Genomic DNA, 23,700 nt, shown 5'->3' on the forward strand with positions numbered 1-23,700 from the left:
TTCCGTGACCCAATTTTTTTCACATCCGGACGCGATGAATGATGTACGGATGTCCCTAAATCAATCAAACAACGTTGTCCTTGAACAAATCATTTCCCATCACTTTTTGTATAACCGATGTAAAAATTGATGAATCATTGGAATGCGGTCCATCCGTTCATGCAGATTCATGGTCCCACGGAATCACGGAGTATCTCGGAATCAGCTGACAGCGCGCCCGTAATTCGGTTCATACCGATCTCTGACCAGAGTGAATTTTGTGCGACTTGTTTTATCATTAGCTGATACGTCAGGCATGAAATATTCTACCGATTTTCTGCCGATAAAGATTTGTTACTGTAGGTCACGCATTGGCTGAGTCCAACGACATTCGGATCGTCGGTATAAAAAGAAACTTCGACGAACCAGACGTTTTCTACGTTGATTACTGCGATAAAAATTAATAAAGAAGTATCGAACCACCGAATCTGAACAAATCTTGATCATTGAAATTCACAATTTGGATTTTTGTTAAAACATTTGATGACCTGACCTCTCAAATTCCGAGATAATAGAATCGAATGACAGAAAAGAGGTTTCTAATTCCGTTTGGATGGTTTCCAGAAAGTTGATTGTAAGAATAGAAGGCGGTATAACTGCATAATGGAAAAACTTTGTTGCTCGCGCTCTTTTCACACTAACCCCCTCGCACTTCTCCTAGAGCTTATTTCCATTGAAAAATCAGAATAGATCGTGACTGTGATCACTGCATAACTAAGCACACAAATCTGCATCGTAAACAATTTTCTTACCGATCGGGATCAGTTAATGAAAACATAAAACCGTGATGTCGTATTAACGTTCGCATAATAAATCAAATATTCAATAGACCTTACATAAGGATATTCTTTTCATCAAGTAACACAACTGACATATTAGACAATTCACGTCGCGTAAATGCTTTTAATGATAATAAAAGATTCAGTCGAGTGATTGATTTCCAACCAGTAGTGCATCGTATAAAAAACACAAATGCGAACGTAATTGTTTGGACATTGAAATTTGTATTTACATATTCTTTAATCCACAATTCCACACAAAAGAATTTTGTACTTTTGACGATCATTGAGCGATTAACAAAGGTGATAAATTTCCAAAGTACTTACTGATACATTTCGTAAACCCAGCAGTATGTCGTGAGAGTAAAAACCGGTCTCTCTTAATTGAATTTTGTGAGCGACCTTACCATGAAGATTGTCAAGACCAACCCTTTTGGTGAAGGCGAGAGATCAATGCGAATATCGAGAGAAGAAAATGCAAACCAACAAAAAAATACCCAAAAAACATCACAAAATTGTTCATACAGAAAATATATTTCGTACACACATATGAATATGCGATAAGGATTCAAATATATGCACGCACAAAAAGAACGAAATTAACAAATGAGACAACCTTATATCCGCTGTACTTCAGAATTTTTCCAGAAAATCCGTTTTGCTATCCACAAACTATAGGTAATTAACGAAAGAAGTGAAAAATATAAATTCACATTTACACGCATCGTACAGACGTATGTTTCGTGAGTTGATGGAATTAGTTGGGTTCCAAACAACTACTGTACCGCACTTTGTCATTATATCATCTCGGCAGATACATAAGTATGTCTAGATATAATAATTCATCGAGGATAAATAATAACTTAATGTGTCATTCGCCCGGTGGTGATCGTAGCCAGTTTTTATAAGACACACATGACACAATACGGTATCGTAGACGAATTATTTTGGTCAATGCCAACGAGAATTTAATCACTTTAAAGAAACGAAACAAGTCAATGAAGTCCTACACATAATACAAAATTTATATCTGTACACCTGTAAGAATTGAAGTCACTCACAAGCGTTTTGGTTGTGCACAGTAAAAACCTTGAACCATCCCGCGCGGTAGTAACTAATTAAGTCAACTTGACATTGGATATGAAAAATCTCTGTGCAAATCTCTCGGTTCTTGCGTATCGTATTGAATGGCCTACCTAGAATTACTATACCAGGATTGACGTAGGCTATAAACTTTTTCATTCCACACCTCGGTCTGCAGTATTGTAGATACTTTTTCTACATGTGCGCACACGAATATATGTATACGACTATGTAAACCTAACAACAACACGACTGATTCTCCCTTTATCAGCTGAAAAGTGAGTTCAAATGTACAACATGCCAGTGTATAGGTAACAAAACGAACCTGAGGCTCCACACGCAATAATTTAGTAATTACCTACATTTAATAATTCCATATTAAATTGCTGGATGCGTTTTTTGCAAACTAGGCTGATCGTGAGTTCATAAAAAAAAAAAAATGAAGAAAAACTATAACCAGGGGGAAAAAACAAATCTATTTTTTATTCGTCAACCAATGGGTGTAGATTCGATAATAATTGATAAAAAAGAAATTATCAACGGGAATATGTTTCAAGATCAACACCCATCACTTTTTCTGGCTTCTGACTTCAATACATTAATATTTTCGTTATATTTGTATCTACACATTCCGTACAAATGTAATCTATAATATTCATTTAATGAATTCATCTTTTCTGATATAATTGATACGTTCATCGAGAATATAAATCTCACCGCATAAATTAGATAGAAATAGATACTATAAAAGAAAATTGCAAAAAGTTTCGGGCTCTAGATAATGATCTATTTTTTTTATATTAGCTGAGAAAATCTAACGTACTGGAAAACTATTAGCATAAACTGTACACATAAAATCTACGTATGCATAAATTAAAAGATGGCTATAGTATAATGACCAGTACTCTACAGCTTGTTAATCAAGAAAAAAAACCTATGACGCTGACGTCCTTGGAGCAAGAGGTGAATAGATTAATAAAAAGAGCTGAATAAAAAGAAATTAAAAAAGATCGACAAAGTTTCGGATAGTTATACCTACTCACGGCAATTCACTATGACAAAAAAAGGTTGACCAAATGATCCTCGTACCACAAAATTACCCGATACGAAATTCCAATCCCACATTCAAAGGTATATGAAACTCGATGAAACGTACGAAATTTCCAATCGATAATCATGTGGTCAAATGTCAACCAATAAGTCTCGATTATTATGAAATGTACCTGATCCTAATTATTAACATTGGCCATCTTCAAGTTCATCTGTGCAATCATGCAACGACACATAAAACACACCCATCGGTGTGTGATATGTGTATCTGTTTTCAGTACGATTGGTACTATGAATATTATCACGTGCAACGTGGGTATGGTATGTTTGAAGGATGAGCTTAATTTAACGAATACGTAGGACATCATCGCAATGACTTTGGCTTTCTCACTGTGGACCGGAGACTGGAGAGAAACTTGATTAGACAGAATTACCTTAAATATACAAATTTCCGTTACTATAGCGGCAATTTGCGTCAAAGCCGCAGGACATTCATATTTTCGAATATCCTCTTTTCTTTCTACGTGTATGAACATATATTGTGACGTATTCCGCGATAATATATCCACCATTAAAAATTCATAATTCGCCGATCTGGTGGGGAAAATATTAAGGAAGCTAACGCGGAGATAAGTATTTATTATTTGTGTAGTTTCGTTAATTTGGTTACTTGAAAATTATGTGAATTAGCTTTTGTGGCTTCTTCCGGAACATGGAAAAAAAGATAGATTCTGTAACGAACTTCATAAAATCTGATAAAAAGATGAGAAGCTGTAGGTGAACATCGTTGCACTTGTATGATTTAGAGACAGAAAAAAAATCAATAATCTTTTGACACCTGGTTGACAGATTCAACTTTTAATCGTGTATGGATCTTGGTTGATGACGTACGATGTTATATCTGCTGCAGTGCTATTAGCAGGGAATTGTTTAATATAGAACAAGGTTCGGTCTCAAGTTCTTGGATGTAAGTATAGGTATATGACCTCTCGTGGTCGATTCGACAGAGATCTTTACTTACGGGAACTAATTTGGAGAAAAAAAAAATATGACGTTAAAATCATATACTACGAAAAAACAAGTTGGAAATTTATGGTGAGTAAAAGGTGTTTCTAGAGATAAACCTCGCAGGGTTTTTCTTACCGAATAAATTAAACTATATAACGCTAGATATTAAATCATGTTTATGAATAAATTAATTTAAAAATATTTTAATTCGTGAAAAAAACTACACTGACTATATTGAACAGACGAATGAATCGAACCTTATAACCAGAATTCTGATTCATATATTAAGCATATCGCTGGTCATATACCGTATTTTTCCAAATAGTCCGGGTATAGGTCGAGTCCCATTTTTAAGGCAAGGTTCAAGAGGAATTCATTCGAACGAATTTCCCAACGAATCACTCCAGTTTATCATAAAATTAACAATGGGATGATTGATATTGAAAGTTGGAATATCAACATGTTTTATAAAAGTATGATAGAAATGTGAGAAATAATGAGGAACAGGTGATGTAAATATGGGTCAGTACACATTACAAATCAGTTGCCAATGTGCTCTTCATAAAGAGAAATGGTTCGTTATTAATGGCTCATAGTTTTCCCAACGATTATGAAGAGAAATTCGTAGCCTATGGAAAATAAATCCCGAAAATAAGTTGACTCCACGTGTAAGTCGAGTCCGATCTTTGGAGGTCCCGATCAGGTAACAAATCCTCTACTCGGAATCGAACTAACACGGTATTTTGGCTGAATAAACCGTAAAAATTTTCCATCTTCTTCTCCAGCGCTGAGTCCGACGATGACCGGAATGAATTTCATTGATGTGTTCGTCATACATAAATTTATTCAGTCAATATGTAGCTTGGTTTTTCCAATTTTTAATTACTCAACATAATTTCGAAATGACAGCTATATCAAATTCTTATGTATAATTAGCATTACCACGTAATCATGTTTGTGATAATTCATCTAAAAATTATATATTATGAACAACTATCTATATGTAATTGCTAGGAAGCTTGAAATATGCTCTTTCTGATTATATTTAGAACAAAAAACAATTAGGGAAGTGAAGATTGATAGAAAATTACGGTTGGTAATATGATCAATACGGGTAAAAAGATGTGGGTATATGCAAAATCAAATTCGAAGGACTCAAACAAGTAAATATATGATCCGATTGTCGGTGATTGTTTCAATACCTTACGGTTGTGAGAATAACGATGGAAAAACTAGAAAAGTTAAACAATTTTAGCGAAAAAAACGGAATTAAATATTTACCGTATCGGTCAGTAAGCTTATCCATGTGCCGCAATTTTTTGTATTTTGATTCCGGCAATTGCGCGGTGTATAGATATGCATAGCCACTCGGAAACTCATCAATTATCCCCACTCATACTAGCGCAATTCGGAGCCTAGAAATAGGTGCCAACAAACAAGGAATATGCTATACTAGAAAAGACCTCTGAAGCAGTGAGGTGAATACCTATTAACCATATCTCCCCCGTGTTCAAGTATATATTGAAAAGTTTCATCGTGTTTTTCATTTTATTAATATTGTTCTACGGAAACACGAATCAGTGTTCGATTATTGTGCAGGCTATTTACATTCCAAAGATTCTCAAGTAAGTCAAATCGAGATATATTTTATACCACCGTCAAGGCGTGTTTCCATTGACTCAAATCTCGACTACGTTAAAATTGAAATCATCAGCCAAATATCATATATAATATCCCTCTGTTGTTTTACGATGCAACGTTTCGCCGGAATGACAATGTGCACACACCACCGATAACGGAATGCACTTCAATCACTAATTACGTGAACAAACATCCATTTTTAACGAAAATTCCATCTTCATTTTTATTTTATTTGTTCAATTTTTCTGCGTTATTCACCCTTACCTGAATCATTTTACACAGATGTTAAATTCTTTCGTTTAGAAGTTGAGTAACTTTTTAAGTCGGGTTATTTTATTATAATTTGTGTGAGGCGAAGTAGAGATCACCTCGGTTTGCGATAATCTCTGCAAAATATTCCGGAAAAACCTGATGCGTAATGATGAATTCTCGTTGAGTCTCACCGTACGTGGTTTCAGGATGGAATTAGATTGTGCGTACGATATCTCGATACAAATTATCGGCCACAAGTCCCATTTCTCTGTCCTTATTATGCAATCCCATTGCCTTCCGAACACCACTTACTATACGTATACTGATAGGTGAACCTCCACAAACAGCCTTGTTCCGTAACGGATATTCCATACATATATGTATTGAATAATTTCATAATTTTCTCTATGGCGACGAGACAGTTGACACGTCGAACTCGAAGGCTAATTTCATAATTTCATTTGTATATGTATGTTCAGTCACCTATGCAAACACGATTGAGAATCTTAGAGTATACGTGTGACATAGTCTATAACAACCCATACGACATGAACTGCAAACAAGTTATTTCAGTCTAAACATTTGTTTCTGAATAAATGACAATGAGCAGCGATTTCAACGAACGTGCGTATTTCCATAATCATGATGATGATCGATGGTTTGAGATAGACCTTTTTTTTATTTTCACATCTGTAATATGATTACCGGTGTTTATAATTACGCAACTGCAATTGAACATTTTTTTCGCTTATGTGTACATTCGATATTATTTTTGCTATAAATTTTTACACCCTGTGAACTCGGAATATTTCACAGAGTCAGCGTTAAGCGCTATTCCGGACAACATGATGAATTTTTTTCACGAATCAAGGTCTAATTAGCGAATTGAAAAAAAAAAGCAGCATTCCACACGAAAATGGTGTTGGGCGTTTCAAAAAATTTGAAAGTGTAGCTTCGTTACTCGGCGTATTATAATACCGCATGAAAATCTAGTCAACAATTTTAAAAACAAGAAATGCTGTCTTTATTCGAATTGAGTTGTTTTTTATGGGCCTAGGTATTATAATTATATCATATTACGTAACAAGTAGAAATTACTCAAGATTAAATTCAAACATCGAGTCGTTGACCATGATAATACTCTATACTTATTTCTCACTCTGAACTTTCCGATATTCCTTTTCGCCGTCCATTTGCTGAATAACAATATGAAGTTATAATTGATGGGTCATCACACTCCAATCACGTGCCAGTGAAGCTCGTTACGATTAGGATTAGAAACCTGTTTGTTGGAAAACGGAAGTTAAAATTTCAGAAATACAAATATTGATTTTTCGACAATAGAAGCAATGTTTGTTGGGAGGAATGAACAGGAAACCGCGCGAGGATCAAAGCATATTTAAGCGCGATGATGATTCGGGATACTCTAATCCTTACTAGACAAGCCAAAAGTGAATAACGTTGTCTTAAAATAAACGAACAATAATTTTTAACAACTTATTGAATGTACAGACCGGTAAGCCTTGCGGTAAACGGCATACACTTGTTGAGCAGTAAATTTTCACTTGTCAAAAAGCATATTATGATCATCCAAATTTTGATGGATAGTCTCTCTAAGAGATCAACAATTGGTAGAATATTGGAGGTATTTTATAGCTGTACGCTGTAAACGTATGTGACGTAAGTGCAAAATTTTACTAATTTGTGTGGGCAATATTCTGCTCATAGTTCATGGAACGTATCTTATTCTGGTTATATTATGACCCAGGTCATCATAACATCATCACCTGCAAAGATGCGGAAGGTTTCTACCCAATTTTTAGAATCAATTACGTTCAACTGCTTATAGTTTATGTATACATAGAATCTTAAGTATACCTGCTTACAACGCGCCTAAAATCGTTACTGTCAATAATCATGTCAGACCTACGTAGTATTCTGACTCATGAATCAAATAATTTTATGCTGTTTTGTTAGAACAAATATAGAAATATCAATTAAACCATATGCATACTTCCTATACGAGGAAGCTGAACCTTGGATCAAATGAAAGATGAATATTCACAGCTGTTAGATCGAGTACGCTGTTTGAAGACACCTGTAAAAGAATCTGATCATCATAATGAGAAATCGAAAGGGTTGAAACATACGCAATTGACACTTATGTCATTTACTGTAAAATATTTTCGAGCGTGCGGTATAACTAATTATACAATAAATTTGCTAAAATTATACAGGTAATATTTTTGTATACTGGCCACTCGGTTATGCGCATACGTCACTAACGTGAATTCGTTAATGCGATACGCTGCCAGAAAGCAAAGGGTGAACAAAATGGCGGAAAGCCCCAAGCAGGTACATCGTCTGACGTAACGTGGTACTTCACACGCGTTAAGACATTCGTGGTTAGTGACTCGTATGTACGCATAATCGAATGGTCACACAACCGGAGGATTCCCTTCATGTGCAGAAATATCTCTGGCCACCTGCATTCTTAATTGAAGGCTGAAGATATGGCTATCCAATTTCAATTTCATGTTCAATAAATCGCGACAATTCTTCAATCGGTATTTAACTACGTACATGATGATGCATATCGTGTTTTGCTTTTTTACCTTTTTGCTTTTTTCAAAATACTTATGACGCGATCTTCAAAGTCTGAAAGAGTAAAGAAATCGTTCAAGTCTGAGCAAAGTGAAAATTTTCCTAATATTCGGTGAGAATTCGGTCTTCTCAAGAAGTCACTCAATCGTGGAGTGGCGCACGTGCTTCGAACCCTTTGCACCCCTCGGATTGAAATATCACGGAAAGAAGATTAGAGATCGAAAAAACAATTTACCATTAAGCGTTTTCGCTGTTCATGCCGGCCCCGCATTTTTTACTTTCATCATTTATTCGTATTGTTTAAATCGCGTGCACATATCAGCTGAGTATGCGTATACGTGTATACCTTCCCCATCCGTTCGTCGTTCATCTGCAGCTCACAGGGAGTTGATGACCTGACTGGTCGCGGTTGTTCATCGAAAGAGCAAAACCAACTCCTCAACTTTCACGTTACGACATAGTTACCGAAGTAAGATCCTCGTCCTTGTTCCGCAGCCACCAAGTTCCGATGCGTTCGTCTACCTCGTAAGAATTGTATAACTTCTCCCAGAATATAATTACGCAAGAGTCTTGTGTCGCTTGTCTCGAAGAGCTCATTTCTCTCGCCTATGTACTTTCCTCGCCTATATTACGCCAAAACTACGAACACACCGCACAAACTTGTTTTTTTAAATTTTATTTGCCTCAAATAAAGGCGAGCACGTATGATGTCCGACAATTTTATACCGTTTTCAAAATCCAACCCATCGACGCACACGGCATACATACATAATATTTTTGAAGACTTTCACGAGGATATATTATTAATAACTTAGAAAAACTACGGACACCTACTAGGAAGTCGAATAATCATAGGTAATACCTTGTTATTTCAACCTTTGATGATGATTAGCGCTTCGACCCAATTAGGCATAGCTATTTGGTACGGATGGACACGATTAATGTATCATGTGTACATATATCTACGCGTAATCGTGTTGTTTAGTACCACAAATTTGATTTAAAAGTAGTGATTGACATTATATACGAAAATATCGCGCGAGCATGTGCGCAGTAACATTTCATATATGATTTTTCGAGGAAACAAAAAATAGAAAACAAGTATCAGCTGTGTAATAAATTCAAAAGGATCGCGAGGATTATTATTGGCAATATCATCATTATGTTATTTTTATTATTTTCATTTATTTGAACCTTCCTTATTACCTATAGTATGTTACATACATATCTGCTGCATGTTTCATAACTCTGCAGTTGACCGAAGTCTCGATCCACGTAATAACCGGTACAAATATCTTAGTTTCATTGAATCAACTCAGGAATCCTCGAGATTCGAACCTTGAAAATGTTGAACGTACGTTAAAATTATGTAAATGTATTTAACACTTGAACGTAGTACGGTCAAATCACGCGATGGGTGCAAAAGAGAATTTAGGCATCGAATGCTGATATCCCATTTTCTTTCTTCAAAAATTAGCGTATAAGCTATAAATTGCTTTTTGTTGCAGTCAACGATATATGGTATTATCAAATTATCCGAATAATATATCGTCATCCAACTGCATACGTATGAAACCAGAGACTCGCATGTTCATCCATAGATTTAAAAAGAAATTTTTTTCCTTCTGTTCCTAGGCACGTAGAAGTCCGCCAATAATAATGTCTGGTTTTATTATTTATTATACGCACGTGTTTGCATATTTTATCATCTCGGACGCTTTTTATTCTCACTATTGTATATTACTCTGATCGTGCAGTAAAATTGTATTACATACGATGAAACCGCGATGTTCGAAATAAGATTCAGAAACAAAAGTAGAAAAAGAAAAAAAAAATATACTTCAACCGACTCTGTCTCTCCCTTCTAAATTTATGATGTATTATAATTTTTCGAACGTTGCGTACAGCAAATGTGAAAATTTATATAGACGCGTGTCCTCCATGACGTGGAAGGAGAGGGAGGTTATCCCGTGCGACGTGATCCGGGTACACGGGCGGCGACCACCTTCCAAATTATCATATCGTGCGTCATGAACAAACGTAAAATATCTTGCCATGTGTCTTGAATGATGGATTGTAACCAATGTTGAAGAGATCCCCCACGCCATCACTTATTAATTAATATTTTCATAGCCGCATGCGACTGTATACAGTACACACATACATTTAAACGCTCGTCATCGACCTCGCCAACTCTGCAACTCCGTACAATTCATAAAATTGTCACGACTCAATGAGAGGCCGCGAACGTTTCGCTATACTTACAATACATCTCTTTTGCGTCAAATGCACATACGAACGTGAAAAAAAAATTAAAAAAAAAAAATCAAAAGAAAGAAGACAAAATAATGATACACCGCGGGCGGGAGCCAACCTTTTTCTGTTATGCAAATAGTTCAAACCAAACGACCGATGCGCACGATTTTCAAACTAATGCAATTTGAAAAACAATGTCCCAGTTCTTTCAAGGTCATTTAATGAGGGGTCTTCGAATTAGTTATGCCCCTCCAACGTCTAGGCTTGAAACTGACAGTGATTGCACTATAAATTACCGAAGATCATCATAACGTTGAAATCGGTTCATTGTCACTTCGGGTAATTGATCTCTGCATGATTTCACGATATTCAATACAGAATTTGGAACAAAGAATCCTGAATTTGATCCAAGGTTACACACCCGATAGTTGGGATGAAAAAAGTGGAAGGCTGCGAACAGTCTCATTTCAATATAATAATCACCTGAATATTCGTACCTGCGTGTGTTGCAGTCTAGGTATAGCAACCTGCTATTCTAATAGCAAAGCATTTTTGCTAGTTGGGATCTTTCTCATCTATTTTTATTTCAATCGTGTATTTCAGATGTAATACACCCTGATTGAATCGACAATTGATAGACGATGGATAGGTATGGTATGTATATCGCTTTGGCGTTGATCCATTATGAAGTAAATGGATAAATCATTCCGCGAGGCGAGTAATTTTTTTGTACAAATAATAACTAGCTGGTTTATTGGAGGTAACAGGTTGAGTTTGTTCTATTTGCCCTTTTTTTTATATTGGTTTTTTTCTAGTATTCATTCATTGACGTCATCTCATAATCAACAATCTCTACGTTCAATTATCAGATTCAGGACGACAGGATGTGTGTGAAGATATTTAATTGACGCGTAGCTTTTACGGGGGGGGGGGGGACAAAAACCGATTCTACATATAATACCTGGATGATAATGAATCATATATTATAACCGTGTGAAGTATTTGAATAAATAAAGGATACGTGAGCGATAGTTAGAATACTTTATAGAGAATTGAATACCGGCAAAAAAGACGCGGTGCATGTACACCAGATTTCTTTGTAAGTCATGACGATCGAGTTCATCCGTAATGAAAATGAGTTCGAATATCAATTGAAAATTCAAACATTGATTTTTGCAGAATTATTTTTGTGAGATCATTTGATTATTCCGGAGATTGACGTTTTTATCTGTGGGTGGAGAAAAAGTAATTGAAAAAATGCGCATAGAGCGTATTCGTATATCTTCTCGAGTATCTTTCTATCAAAATTCTGAATATTTGTTGGGTCGTTTTGTGTAATTGCTGTATAAGGATTATGATGAATTACCTGTATTACTAATTATGTGTCTGATTTCTACTTTTTTCGGCTAATTCGTTACTTAGCGAACGAGTTTGACTGTGCAACAAATAATTAATATTAGACATCCGGACGATGTACTTTTCACTTATAATTAACTATGGCCATACTATTACCGCGATTTTATATATTTACCTCTACACCGAAATCCTCGTTGCACAATTCTTTTATACTTGAATTATACATGAGAGATGATACCCCATAGAAATCATGCGAATATATGAAATGTAAATTTTTTCATTTATTTTTACAATTCTCTCTTTCGTGCCGTGTTGAACCCGTAAAAAGACAATAATTTAATGATCGATGAATAATGAATTTTTGCAGATTCGCGGTATGCACACAAATGCATAGCGCGATGAATGTATACCAAGCTCTTTGAGTATATCCACGATATTTATTTATCTACCGTTACAACAAACAATATTGTTTGTATGTACATACAACGCGAAGCAAGGATTATTCTTATGATTATAATTATAATAATTATCAGTTTTGCCAGCACGTTTCGCCTCCTACCCTACATAGTATAGCCGCTGACCACGTATAGTCCAATATTAAGTACGATCGGAATGACAGTATCGTGTTGTCAGTCGAACATTTCAAAGCGAAGAAAAAATACTCATGTAAAATACGCACCAGATTCGCTGCGAAAATAATATTAAAAATTCGTATGCGTGAATTGATGGCGTGCTTATAGAAAGAGTGATTATTTTATTACATAAAATCGTGCAATAAAATATAAATAACACGCAGGTTTATGAAATCGGTAATTTTTTAATTTTTTTTTGTCGATTTTTTTTTTCCAGAAACGAAACTCTCGTGCTTTCGACGGTGACTAGTACTGCATCGAGGCATGTAACGGATGTACAATCAATCCAAAATCGTATAGGGGCCAACAAAAGAGAAAACAAGGAACAACTGCAGATAAATACGTTTCAGTCAATCAAAAAGTGTATCTGCTAAAGTGCAATTGGTTCTCACGGTTACAAAAATACTCCACATAGATTTGTATAGAGCTACTCCAAATTGGCAGGCATGGTGGAGACTTTGGCGAACCGCCGTTCAGAGGTGTGTATATATTTCATAACAAATGAATTATTGTTCGATAAACAGTTGATCTCTGACAGTCTACACTGCATATGAAGAGTATTATTCCTAATTGGCGAAAGAAACTTACGTAGAAAGTACCGATACCAATGTGTATTTATGTAATCAACGAAATATAGTTCTCCCAGCATGGAAATCGGGAGTACAACACATCTCCATGTGTTACATGTCTGTTTACCTTCGTGGGATATTACACAGCCTATGGCAGTCGTCTTCGAGTAGTGAGGTAGTTTTGTGAGAGCTTAACGGGGTTAAGAGTTGGTTAAGTCACTGCCAGGACGGTGATCGGGGACAGTACCTAAGCTCAGTGTTCGCCGAGCAGAGTCAGTTGAAGTCGAGTCGAGGTAGCGGATTATCGCTCAAGGGCGCAAAGAGCTCACCGCTGAGGCATCAAAAATATCAATATTTGACCGATTCATTGATTCGTTCTTTTTTTTTTTCAATTTTTTTATTCCTTCAATTATTTGTTCTTGTTGCGTTCGGCTTGTACCCGTTACTCCGGAATCGACTCCGTTTCTCGACGAGTTTCACACAGACTCACACAGTTCTTTTTCTGCCTTTATCGCCGGTTTAATTTCATTTGATTCAGATTTTTTTCTCCACTCCTCTATTACTGTTTTGGTTTTGCCCAGAACCGCTTCTCGTTCACGATCTCGGAGTTCGTTGAAATAAGCCAAACAAAAATAAAGTGATTCATTCTGATTTTTTTTTCCGTTCACCCGGTTCGAGTGATATTGAGGAAAAGTATATACATCATATATGTGTGTATAATATATATACGCCGAAGTTACTTGCTGAAAAGTGAATTCTCAAAAATTATTAAGATGCGACTAGAAATGAATCTTCCTGCAGGATGCGGGCCTACCGTATACGAGGTCAGTAATGATTTGTTTTGTTAACCATCACCCGAACCTTCTGTATTAGCAAATATCGACAACGCATTCATGGTGAATAATAAAAGAAATAATTTTTAAATAAAAAATGAGATAAAAAATTGTGATGTTTATACGAGAGAAAGATACGTCAAAAGTGGTATTGAGGTGCGAAATAATTAATTCTATTTGCACAGAAGTAATGTATAGTTCTTCGTTTCGGTATTTTTTCTCGCAGTCGTTTTATTTGCGTAGTTAGTAGGCGGGTATTATAAGACGTAGTGGCGAAAAGAGAAAGATTAATTTCGGTTTAAGCCGTTCTGCGCTTCTTAATTCATGGCATGATGATTGAGCTTCAGCGTGTACAAACCGCGGTGGACCTTATATAAGAACGTGAAGAAAATATAATAACGCCAAAGGTTGGTACCCGACAAGGCAATTATAGTAATGATAATAATCATGATAATAACGATGATGTAGCTGTAATAATAACCACACAGGTTACAGACCAGACCATCTCAGAACTGACTGAAAGCTGAAAGCTGAAAAAGACTTCCGCGTGTTAGTCAACAACGCGCGGAAACAGCTAACTCTGCACCCCCATTCTGCAGTTGGTTGAATCGCTTCCACTTGACGCGGGAGCTACAACTGCACACGGTTATAATATACATACGTGTATAACGATTACGTATTGATTACCGATTGCGAAACACTCGTTCCGAAAATCTCTCCGTACATAATTTGTAGATAGTCTGCAGAAGTCAAACACCCGCAAATGTATTCATACTCGGTACACAGGTATTCGTATAGTTTGTATGGGTTTATTTTCAACAATTCAAAAGCCGACACTTTTGCCTCATGATATTATTATCTTGCGAGAGGGAAGGAAAGGAGGAAATTTCATCTACACTTCGGACTCCAGTTTTTACGCGAACAAATTAACGCGGTATGAATTCATATTATGGATCAGCGGTAGTTACATCATATCTGAGAAACTGGAACTAGCAATGTTGTGGGTCGATCGGTTTGTGGCGGCGGGCTCTCCAATTTCGAATGCGGAACTGTTTGAGTCCCTCAAGAATTTCATAGCCAGTTACATAAACAGATCGTTTAGCCGGGGTTTGGTTCGATTCATTGGGTTATTCGTCTTGCTCGCGTAACTGCGTTCGTTCGCAGCACCAGCAGCAACGGCTGACAGCCGTAATTCTACTATTATGAATCGGTATTATTAAATTGAGAAAGCGCGCCGCAATGCTATGGGACGAGGAAAGATATTCTTTAAAACCGGTCCATGATCCATTGTCGATAGTAGAAAGTCGGTTAAGTCATCTCCTCGAGGAATTATATACGTATGTGATACGCCGGTGAATGGATCAATTTATAGTTCTCTATAAAGTTGATCACGCGTAAGAAATGAATTTTAATGAACCTTCGCCAGAAGCATCTTTATAATATAATGATCGTGAGCCAAAGTCGCCCTTGAAAATAAGACTATGATCACGGTCACATGGTATCAATGTCGTTATTAATCCCAAACTGTTGTCCTCATTATTCTCATTATTGCAAAGTGCCAACATTTCAGCATCTGTTCCGCGTGGCCACCTTGATGAGAACGATTCGTCCATATATCGATGACCTTATAGAAATTAACGATTAGCCTTCGAATTTCGACATTCATTAATGCCTAATAACGAAAATGATTCCCATCTCGATACGTGCCATTATCGAATCTCATTTTTCTTTGCTTGCTTTTGTGCAATTTTTTTTGTTATTTGGTGAGTGTAATTGCCGGTTGATTAAATTCGCCCAGAACTCGATCGGTTTATTCTCTTTCTCTTGTTATTATTTGCTTTTTATGTTGTACCGTCATTCGAACGTTGAAATTATCATCATCGACGTTATAATATCTTTATCAATATATTTATGCTATTATTACGACACTATAATTTTTTTTTCTTCTCTTTTATTAATAGGCGGAGAATATGTACCCTCTAATAACAAACGAGGCGAACAATAACAATAACAACATCAATAACATCGACAACCATAACATTAACGATGATGACAATATCGTTGCGAGACAGGGAACGCCTCTACAAGAGTTCTATGCTGGACAGAATATCTTCATTACGGGTGCGTTACATCATATACTACTGTAATGAAACAAAATTAAGTATTTTAGGGGGACAATTTTACAAATGAATATTTTCAATTTTGAAGGCGGAACTGGGTTTCTGGGGAAAATTTTGATCGACAAGCTACTGCGAAGCTGTCCTGATTTAACCGGAATCTACATTTTGGTGCGCCCGAAGAAGGGAAAAGATATTCAAAGTCGTATCGAAGACATATTCGATGATGTGGTGAGTTTTTTTATTTTTTCAAAATATTTGCAAGTGTTTGTCCTTGCTATCTGAAAAAAAAAAAAAAAATTAAAAAATAAAAATAGCATCAATGAATACCTTAAACTATTCTGAAAAGTTTTATTCGATGATCGAGTTATTGAACAGTTTACATAGCTGAGTACAATCGAAGTGTCGTCGTGTTATTAATTTCCATTCCAAAAAAAATATTCGGTGTATGGAATCATCCTATAACCGTACGAGTAGATGAACATTAATAACATTCGTAGTACACATCTACATCTATTAATAAAGTGAAACTAGTGACCGGTTAGAAATCTCCTCAATCAAAACTCGCCTCTACTGTAGCTACGTCTCAACCTCTTGATTCGTCGATTCTTATAATATTTATAATCCGGCCTTTTAATTAATATGCAGCAATAATGCTACAGACACTGAACTTTGGCAAGGCCTAGGTCATAGTCACTATACTTTATCCGCATACTTGTTATCCTTGTCCCACAAACATTTCGAGAATGTCAAGCTACAATTTGACAGCCACATATATGTCTACCGATGTTACTTTGATTGATTGAAGTATAGCATCAAGAAACCATCAATGTAACATGTGTATCGTATAGAGAGAAGCGATTCGCCGCGAGGGAAGTAAAATGAATGAGGCATTGAAAATTTCCAAAATATGTAAAAGTATCGTGATGTAACAGTCGTCGATTTAAAATACCGATATTTCCTTCTATGATGAAAGAGAATTCGCTGGAAGTTTGCGTTTTCGCCCGGAGAACAATTTGTCCGAGACTGAAAAAGAACCAAATCGCCGCATCGTGTAAAATATTAATTTTTGGAATCGGTAAATTTTATTGTCGTAGTAGATGGCAGTAGGTCAGCGTAATAACCAATACTGGCTATTGGTCTTTATTTTATTTCCCGCTACTTTTATGCTCCTCTAATAGTAGTCTCCCGGATATTGCATAATGCGGTTCTCGATATTTTCGTAAACAGCTGTATAATGTGTAGGAATATCCAGTTGAATTTGTGGGTCATATCAACAGGTTATCGACTCTCATATTGCATAATTTTTCAATGGTTTCAATGCACACTATTTTCGTCAAATCCTTGAGGAATCGAATTCTCGGGAAATCTTCGGAAAAAATTTCTCTGAACGATAAATTATATTTAACCGCGAGATCAATTCATTCTGATTACGTATGCAATGCAGTTTAGTTTGCTGCAACGATTCTTGCCATTACGCTGGTCATCGCGAACCGAGTCGAGATGACAAAAAGCCCATCTTCATGTGTATCTATAATAAATCCCTCGTAATTTGCAGATCTATAGTCGCTTGAAAAGAGAAGTTCCAAAATTTCGTCACAAGGTCTTCGCCGTAGCCGGAGATTGTAGCGCACCTAATTTGGGTCTTTCCTTGACTGACAGAGCTCTCCTTATGGAAAAAGTAAGATTTTTATCACGTTCGCGAAATCTAAGTATTCTTTCGCTCTTCACGATAGATTCCAACGAATAATTGCCAGCTGTTCAAAACCACATCACCTCTTATTGATTCAGATATCCATCGTGTTCCACGTTGCAGCAACAGTCCGCTTCGACGAAAAACTTAAACTCGCGGTAGCGATCAATGTGCAAGCAACCGGTGACATAATGGAATTATGCCGAAGCATGCCCCAACTGAAGGTGAGTTTTGGTGTTTTACAAACTCTCATAAGAATGATGGAAAGCTAAACGCACCTGATCCAAATTCAGGAAAAAAAAGAATCGTAACACAGTCTGTCAATTCCTAATTATAATATCGGGATATTTGTCAAAAATCTTTGTCAAACAGCTTGACCGATACCCATGTATATGCGCAGGCCGTGGTATAATATAATAATTATTTGCAAGAGGCTCATGTTTGAGCTATTTGGCAAACAAATTATAGCTGTTATGCAGTGGTATTTATAAATACTTGCCGACTCATTAATTATCCGAAGAAATAATCAGAACTTTACTGACTAGAAGACAAAAAATGTCAAAGAACCAAGTTGCTATTACGCTGTACGTTTAAATCTACATACTCACTAAAAAAGTGTAGTTAAAACTAAAATGCTAAGCAGTTTAGATCCATTAGTTTTTACGACAATATGACTTACTATAATTTCCGGTCACCGAGATCATTAGAAAATAAAACTAATGGAATTCAGTTTTAACAAGCTTTTCTCATCACATTATCACTCATAAATATTGAGATGCCGTTTATGTGACTCAACGATCATAATTACACTACAGCTGTATGTAACTGATAAATTGGATTATCAATCAACGCTTACTATCGATACTCATATGTTGGCTTAAAACTACACGTGTAAATGCATCCTATGTTATATTTTCAATTCGTACGTTGTGACATTTATTTGTGCATTGAGAAATTTTCAGGCAGTATTAAGACTGACGTGAAAGATATAACTTTTGAATACTAAATAAAAAATAGCTAATTTCAACCGATCCCGGTGAATCATATGTATACGCGATCGTGGACGTGCCATGCGCTTAACAATTGCGAAACCTCACGTGCGTCGCCAGTAATGATTTCAATATTAAAGCATCGTTTTGAAAGATGAAAACATTGTAAAGTAAGTCATTGCTAATTGAACAATGCTTCGCGATTGCAATATGAATTCATTGTCACTGGTTGTGACTTAGGGTGCAGAAACAAGAAAAAAGAGGCAATCCGAGAGAAAAAAGATCCGAGAAACGGGAAAAAATGTGTACTCGCATGACATGAATTTCCATAATATGAAAGTTAAATATCAAGAGGCATTATATCGCATGTACGTATACTTTTTGCGGCTAGTGCCAAATGCTAATCCTCGGTATGAATACGGACAGTTCAAGGTCTATTTGTTTTTCCCAAGAGAATCTGCGCTCTTGCTAATATTGCAGTAAGACATTATTTGTTGTACATTTGAATATATCTGCCCTTGTGACTTGACAGCGTCTGACGTGTTGTGACTTCCTGCAATAGCCGAAAAATATAGAAATTATACAGTTCTCTTGATTTTATCAGAACCCGTACCATATATAATGCGGAAACGTGCAAACATCTAATGGGCTCCACGTGCTCGAATGCCAATATTTGTTATTATTTATTGATTTTTCGTTGTTTTTTTTTCAAACAGTCTTTAATTCACGTTTCAACTGCTTATGCCAACTCTCACTTATGGTCGATAGAAGAAGAATTTTACCCGTACGAAACTAAGTATGCAGACATGACGAAGCTGGTGGAAACTTTGTCTGACCATACCATAGACGCAATGACTCCAAAGTGAGTACCTATACTTACTTTTGATTATTTATACTTTTGTTCGCATATCCTTCGATACTCAACGATTCAATTTTCTTGGATAGGATAATCGGAAAGTGGCCGAACACCTACGTCTTTACCAAAGCCTTAGCCGAAGATCTGATTAAAGATAAAAGCGACAATCTACCAATGGGAATTTTTAGACCTGCTATTGGTGAGTTTACCCAATTTTTATTTTGGTTTTCATTGTGGGACGGTGAAAAATAAATCGATCACGTAAAAAACGTAATCATAATTGATCGTTAATTGTCTCCATGGCACACATTTTTGTGTAAATGAAAACAGCTGCAAAATAGTCTGCGAAGCATCAACCCTCGGTTTATTTTTTGACGTTAAAATTGTGGACGATGTGTCTCGCTATCGCGATGTATGTGGTGACCGGGGCTCTCGGGATGATATCTCAAATTTTAATGACCTTCGGGATTTTTTTGTTAAGTATTTTCGGAAGATTTATTCTGTTCGCTTGTTCCTTTGTATACGAGGTTGCCGATCGTCGGCGAGCCTCTGTTAATAACGTAATCGACGTGTCGATTGAAGCAATGCATTCTGAAAATCGTGACCCTGGACATGATGAAATTACGATGAGCCAAACCTCATTGGAAACCGTCACTAGTTTGGGAAATGAAATGCATCATGCCCCAGAGCTTTCGACTGTGAAACGTCGTCGGTATTCCATTGCTAAAAAGCAACGCAACAACTTGGAAAAGTTCAATAAAAATCGTAGAACTTACCTCATGAATACTTAACGGATCATCTACGCGCAAGAAAACCTTGATAAGCTACAAAAATTGAAAAACGTACCAAAATTTTCGGGAGATATCTAAAATCGGATTACTTTATGTTATCTGAAAATATTAATGAAATGTTACGAACGTTGATACTATTCCAGTTGTCTCAACGGCTCACGAACCGATCACAGGATGGATCGACAATCTCTATGGACCAACTGGTGTAGTTGCTGGTGCTGCTTCCGGTGTTCTCAGAACTCTGCACTGTGATCCGGAAATCAACGCGAATATTGTACCCGTTGACCTGACGGTTAACGCTCTGATAGCCAGCGCCAGGGATGTCACCCTACAGACCGATAGGTAAACCAAGATAATATATTTTTTTTATTCACTTTCAATTTGATGATAAAATTAAAGTGTTAACGTGTTGCGATGATTATAATTGTGACTATTATATAATTAATATTTTTTTTCCTGTTTTTATTTTCAGGAGAAATAAAGACATGTTGATTTACAATTACGTGTCTTCTGCTGACGCCCCAATAACGTGGGGCGATTATTGTACCACGAATATAAAATATGGAAAGATGTATCCTCTAAGCAGTGCCATATGGTATCTGTCGTTTACCATGAACAAATACTTATTTGTTCACTGGATATACATGATCTTATTCCACCTGGTACCTGCATTACTCATGGATACTGCCAGTATGTGCGTCGGCCAGAAACCAAGGTAAAATTATGAAAAATGCAATTACGCGTAATAATATATATATAAGTGTATCGAGGCGACATGTATAAACCACTGTCACAACGATATAGCTATACATATGTATATCCGTCCAGTTAGGTCGCTGCTAAGAATCAGACTTGGCGTTAAAGTTGTTGAATTCTTATTTTGCGGTTCCAATGATACTTATTAATTTATTTACAGATTATGGAAAATGTATAAAAAAATTCATAAGTTTTCCAACGTTATATCCTATTTCGCCACTCACCAATGGCACTTTTCTAACGATAATGTGCGGGCAATGTGGAGTCGGTTGGATTCCAAGGACCAGCAACTCTTCCTCTTCAATATGAAGGGCTTTGACTGGCATACTTATTTTCAAGATTATATCAAGGGAATTAGAATTTATCTATTCAAAGATGATCTAAGCACCTTGAGGGCTAGCAGAGTAAGATTGGGCAAGTAAGTATCTACTGCGGTATGATAGCACAGCAGTGATTCCGAAAGACGCAAAAGTTTTGTTATCTAATATCTCACTGTTTATCTACAGATTCTACTATCTGCATCAAACGGTTAAAGGATTGGTATACCTCCTTTTATTCTGGTGCATATGGACGGTGATCTCCAGGATAGTATTTTAGGCGCACAATTCAACACAGATGATTCGGACGGGAATAAAACTGGGTGATATAGGAAATACAGGAAGGAAGAAAGGTCGTATATAGACGAATTGATTTTGGAAAAAAGGTGCTCTGGATGTTCCCAGTTGCACTTAATGTGTTGTGTGCCATTCCACGATGTTTCTGGTATATTTTTATGGGCAACATGGAATCTTGTTATTATCTTCAGGTGCGTACCGATGAAACACAGGCGATTAACCGCGATGTATTAAATACGCGTGAAATTCTCAATACAACTTTTTGGTCGATTTTGAAGCAGCACATGGATGCTTCAAAAAGAGTCGGGTAGAATCTATGATCAGTTTCATTCGCAGGTTCGACAAAATTTACCTTATGAAAGTCCTCGAATGGGCTTAGTGGGTATCATGTAAATATTGATTTTAGTCTAAGATTATTAATTATTATTATTTTTAAATCGTCACCTTCATAGTTATTGTCTTTATATTCTTATGCCACGTATGCCTGAGGTTTCATATTTTTATGACAAATCAGTTTTATTTTAATCGAGTGTGATGTGACCATATGAAAAATGTATAGGTTTTTAATATTTACCCCGATGTATTATTCAAATGCTATGGCCAACTCTCGGGGCATGGTTCGATGGTGAATACTCTACCGCGTAGAGATTTGCTGTTTATTAATTTTATCAAATGTTCCATCGTTTTATTACCGTTGATCTAAGCGGGTGAATTTAAATACCTGCAATTCTTCATATACATATACATAAAATTATATTTAAGGATCAATAGTTCTACGTTGCTATTACAAAGCCATCAACGTTCATACGTAATTTAATTATCTTCGTCAATCTTACTTTCATGTTTTAAAATTTATTTAATCATACGATAAAACATCTTGTGCTCTAAATATATTTCAACATTTTTAATTTACTTTGAATCGGTACTTCGTATATTCGTATAATCAGGCAACGATCATTCCAGTTAAACGGCTATAATATAGAGGACTACAAAAAAAAAATTACGATTAACCATGCCTAATTTTTTTTCTAAATCAATTCATGATTGTTTTAAATTATAAGATATCATGTGTAAGCGCGGTATTTGAATCGTAGCTAAGTATGCATTTCGTTTTGTGATTTGCTATCCTGAGAAATACGTACGTAAACACGCTACTCGCCCGAACATGTCAACATTTTTCAAATACCTTTATACACCAGTGGATAATAATCTCAAATGCGTAAGCCTAAGCGCCATATACACAGTATGTAATTTATGTAAATAATGTAGCGAGATATTAATAAGTTATAAGATGGTCAATAAAATTTGGTCAACTAGTATATTATGAAATACACAGTATATCGTTAACATGCTTTACCAAACTTGTTATATAACGCAACCGCTCGTGGTTACACTTCTTTTATAGGTGATAAATTATACCTATAAGTGCGTTATATATTGATTAATTTCTATACAAACCATATCAGCTTATGAGTTGAGGTAGCATCTTCTTGCCGCGGTAATTTTTTCCAGCTGGGTATTGGAGTCTTGAAATAATTCACTCATACATTGAGTATCACACGCTCAGAAATACACATTAGTATGTAAAATTTGAGAGTTAAATATAAGTTCACTCATTAGTTTGTAAAAATCACGTGCAGTAATTATCAAGTGCTGTATGATTGTAAAAAATTTTCAATCCTGAAAGTGATATCAACATATAAACATTATCAATATGTTTTGTGTGTACATATATACTGTCATATTAAACACAAGTTTCATCAAATATTTTGGCGTCCTATT

The 23,700-nt window shown here is 36.0% G+C and overlaps 1 protein-coding gene across 4 annotated transcripts; it reads left to right on the plus strand.

Moving 5' to 3' along the window:
* The first annotated feature begins 5,400 nt into the window (after nt 1-5,400).
* Nucleotides 5,401-23,683, plus strand: LOC105691374 (fatty acyl-CoA reductase wat-like). 4 transcript variants are annotated; one of them, XM_012409789.3, is made up of 12 exons: nt 5,401-5,584; nt 12,918-13,179; nt 16,064-16,223; nt 16,311-16,450; nt 17,778-17,900; nt 18,011-18,136; nt 19,618-19,763; nt 19,847-19,956; nt 20,692-20,890; nt 21,021-21,263; nt 21,465-21,722; nt 21,811-23,683. In XM_012409789.3, the coding sequence occupies exons 2-12, from the start codon at nt 13,147-13,149 to the stop codon at nt 21,899-21,901; spliced, it is 1,629 nt and encodes a 542-aa protein (XP_012265212.2). In that variant the 5' UTR covers nt 5,401-5,584; nt 12,918-13,146; the 3' UTR covers nt 21,902-23,683. The 4 variants fall into 4 exon arrangements, with proteins under 4 accessions (XP_012265212.2, XP_012265216.2, XP_012265213.2 ...); XM_012409790.3 differs by lacking the exon at nt 5,401-5,584 and adding an exon at nt 12,668-12,813; XM_012409793.3 differs by lacking the exon at nt 12,918-13,179.
* Nucleotides 23,684-23,700: the final 17 nt, after the last annotated feature.

Source organism: Athalia rosae, chromosome 1, assembly GCF_917208135.1.
Source record: "Athalia rosae chromosome 1, iyAthRosa1.1, whole genome shotgun sequence".
In the NCBI taxonomy this organism is placed as follows: domain Eukaryota; kingdom Metazoa; phylum Arthropoda; class Insecta; order Hymenoptera; family Athaliidae; genus Athalia; species Athalia rosae.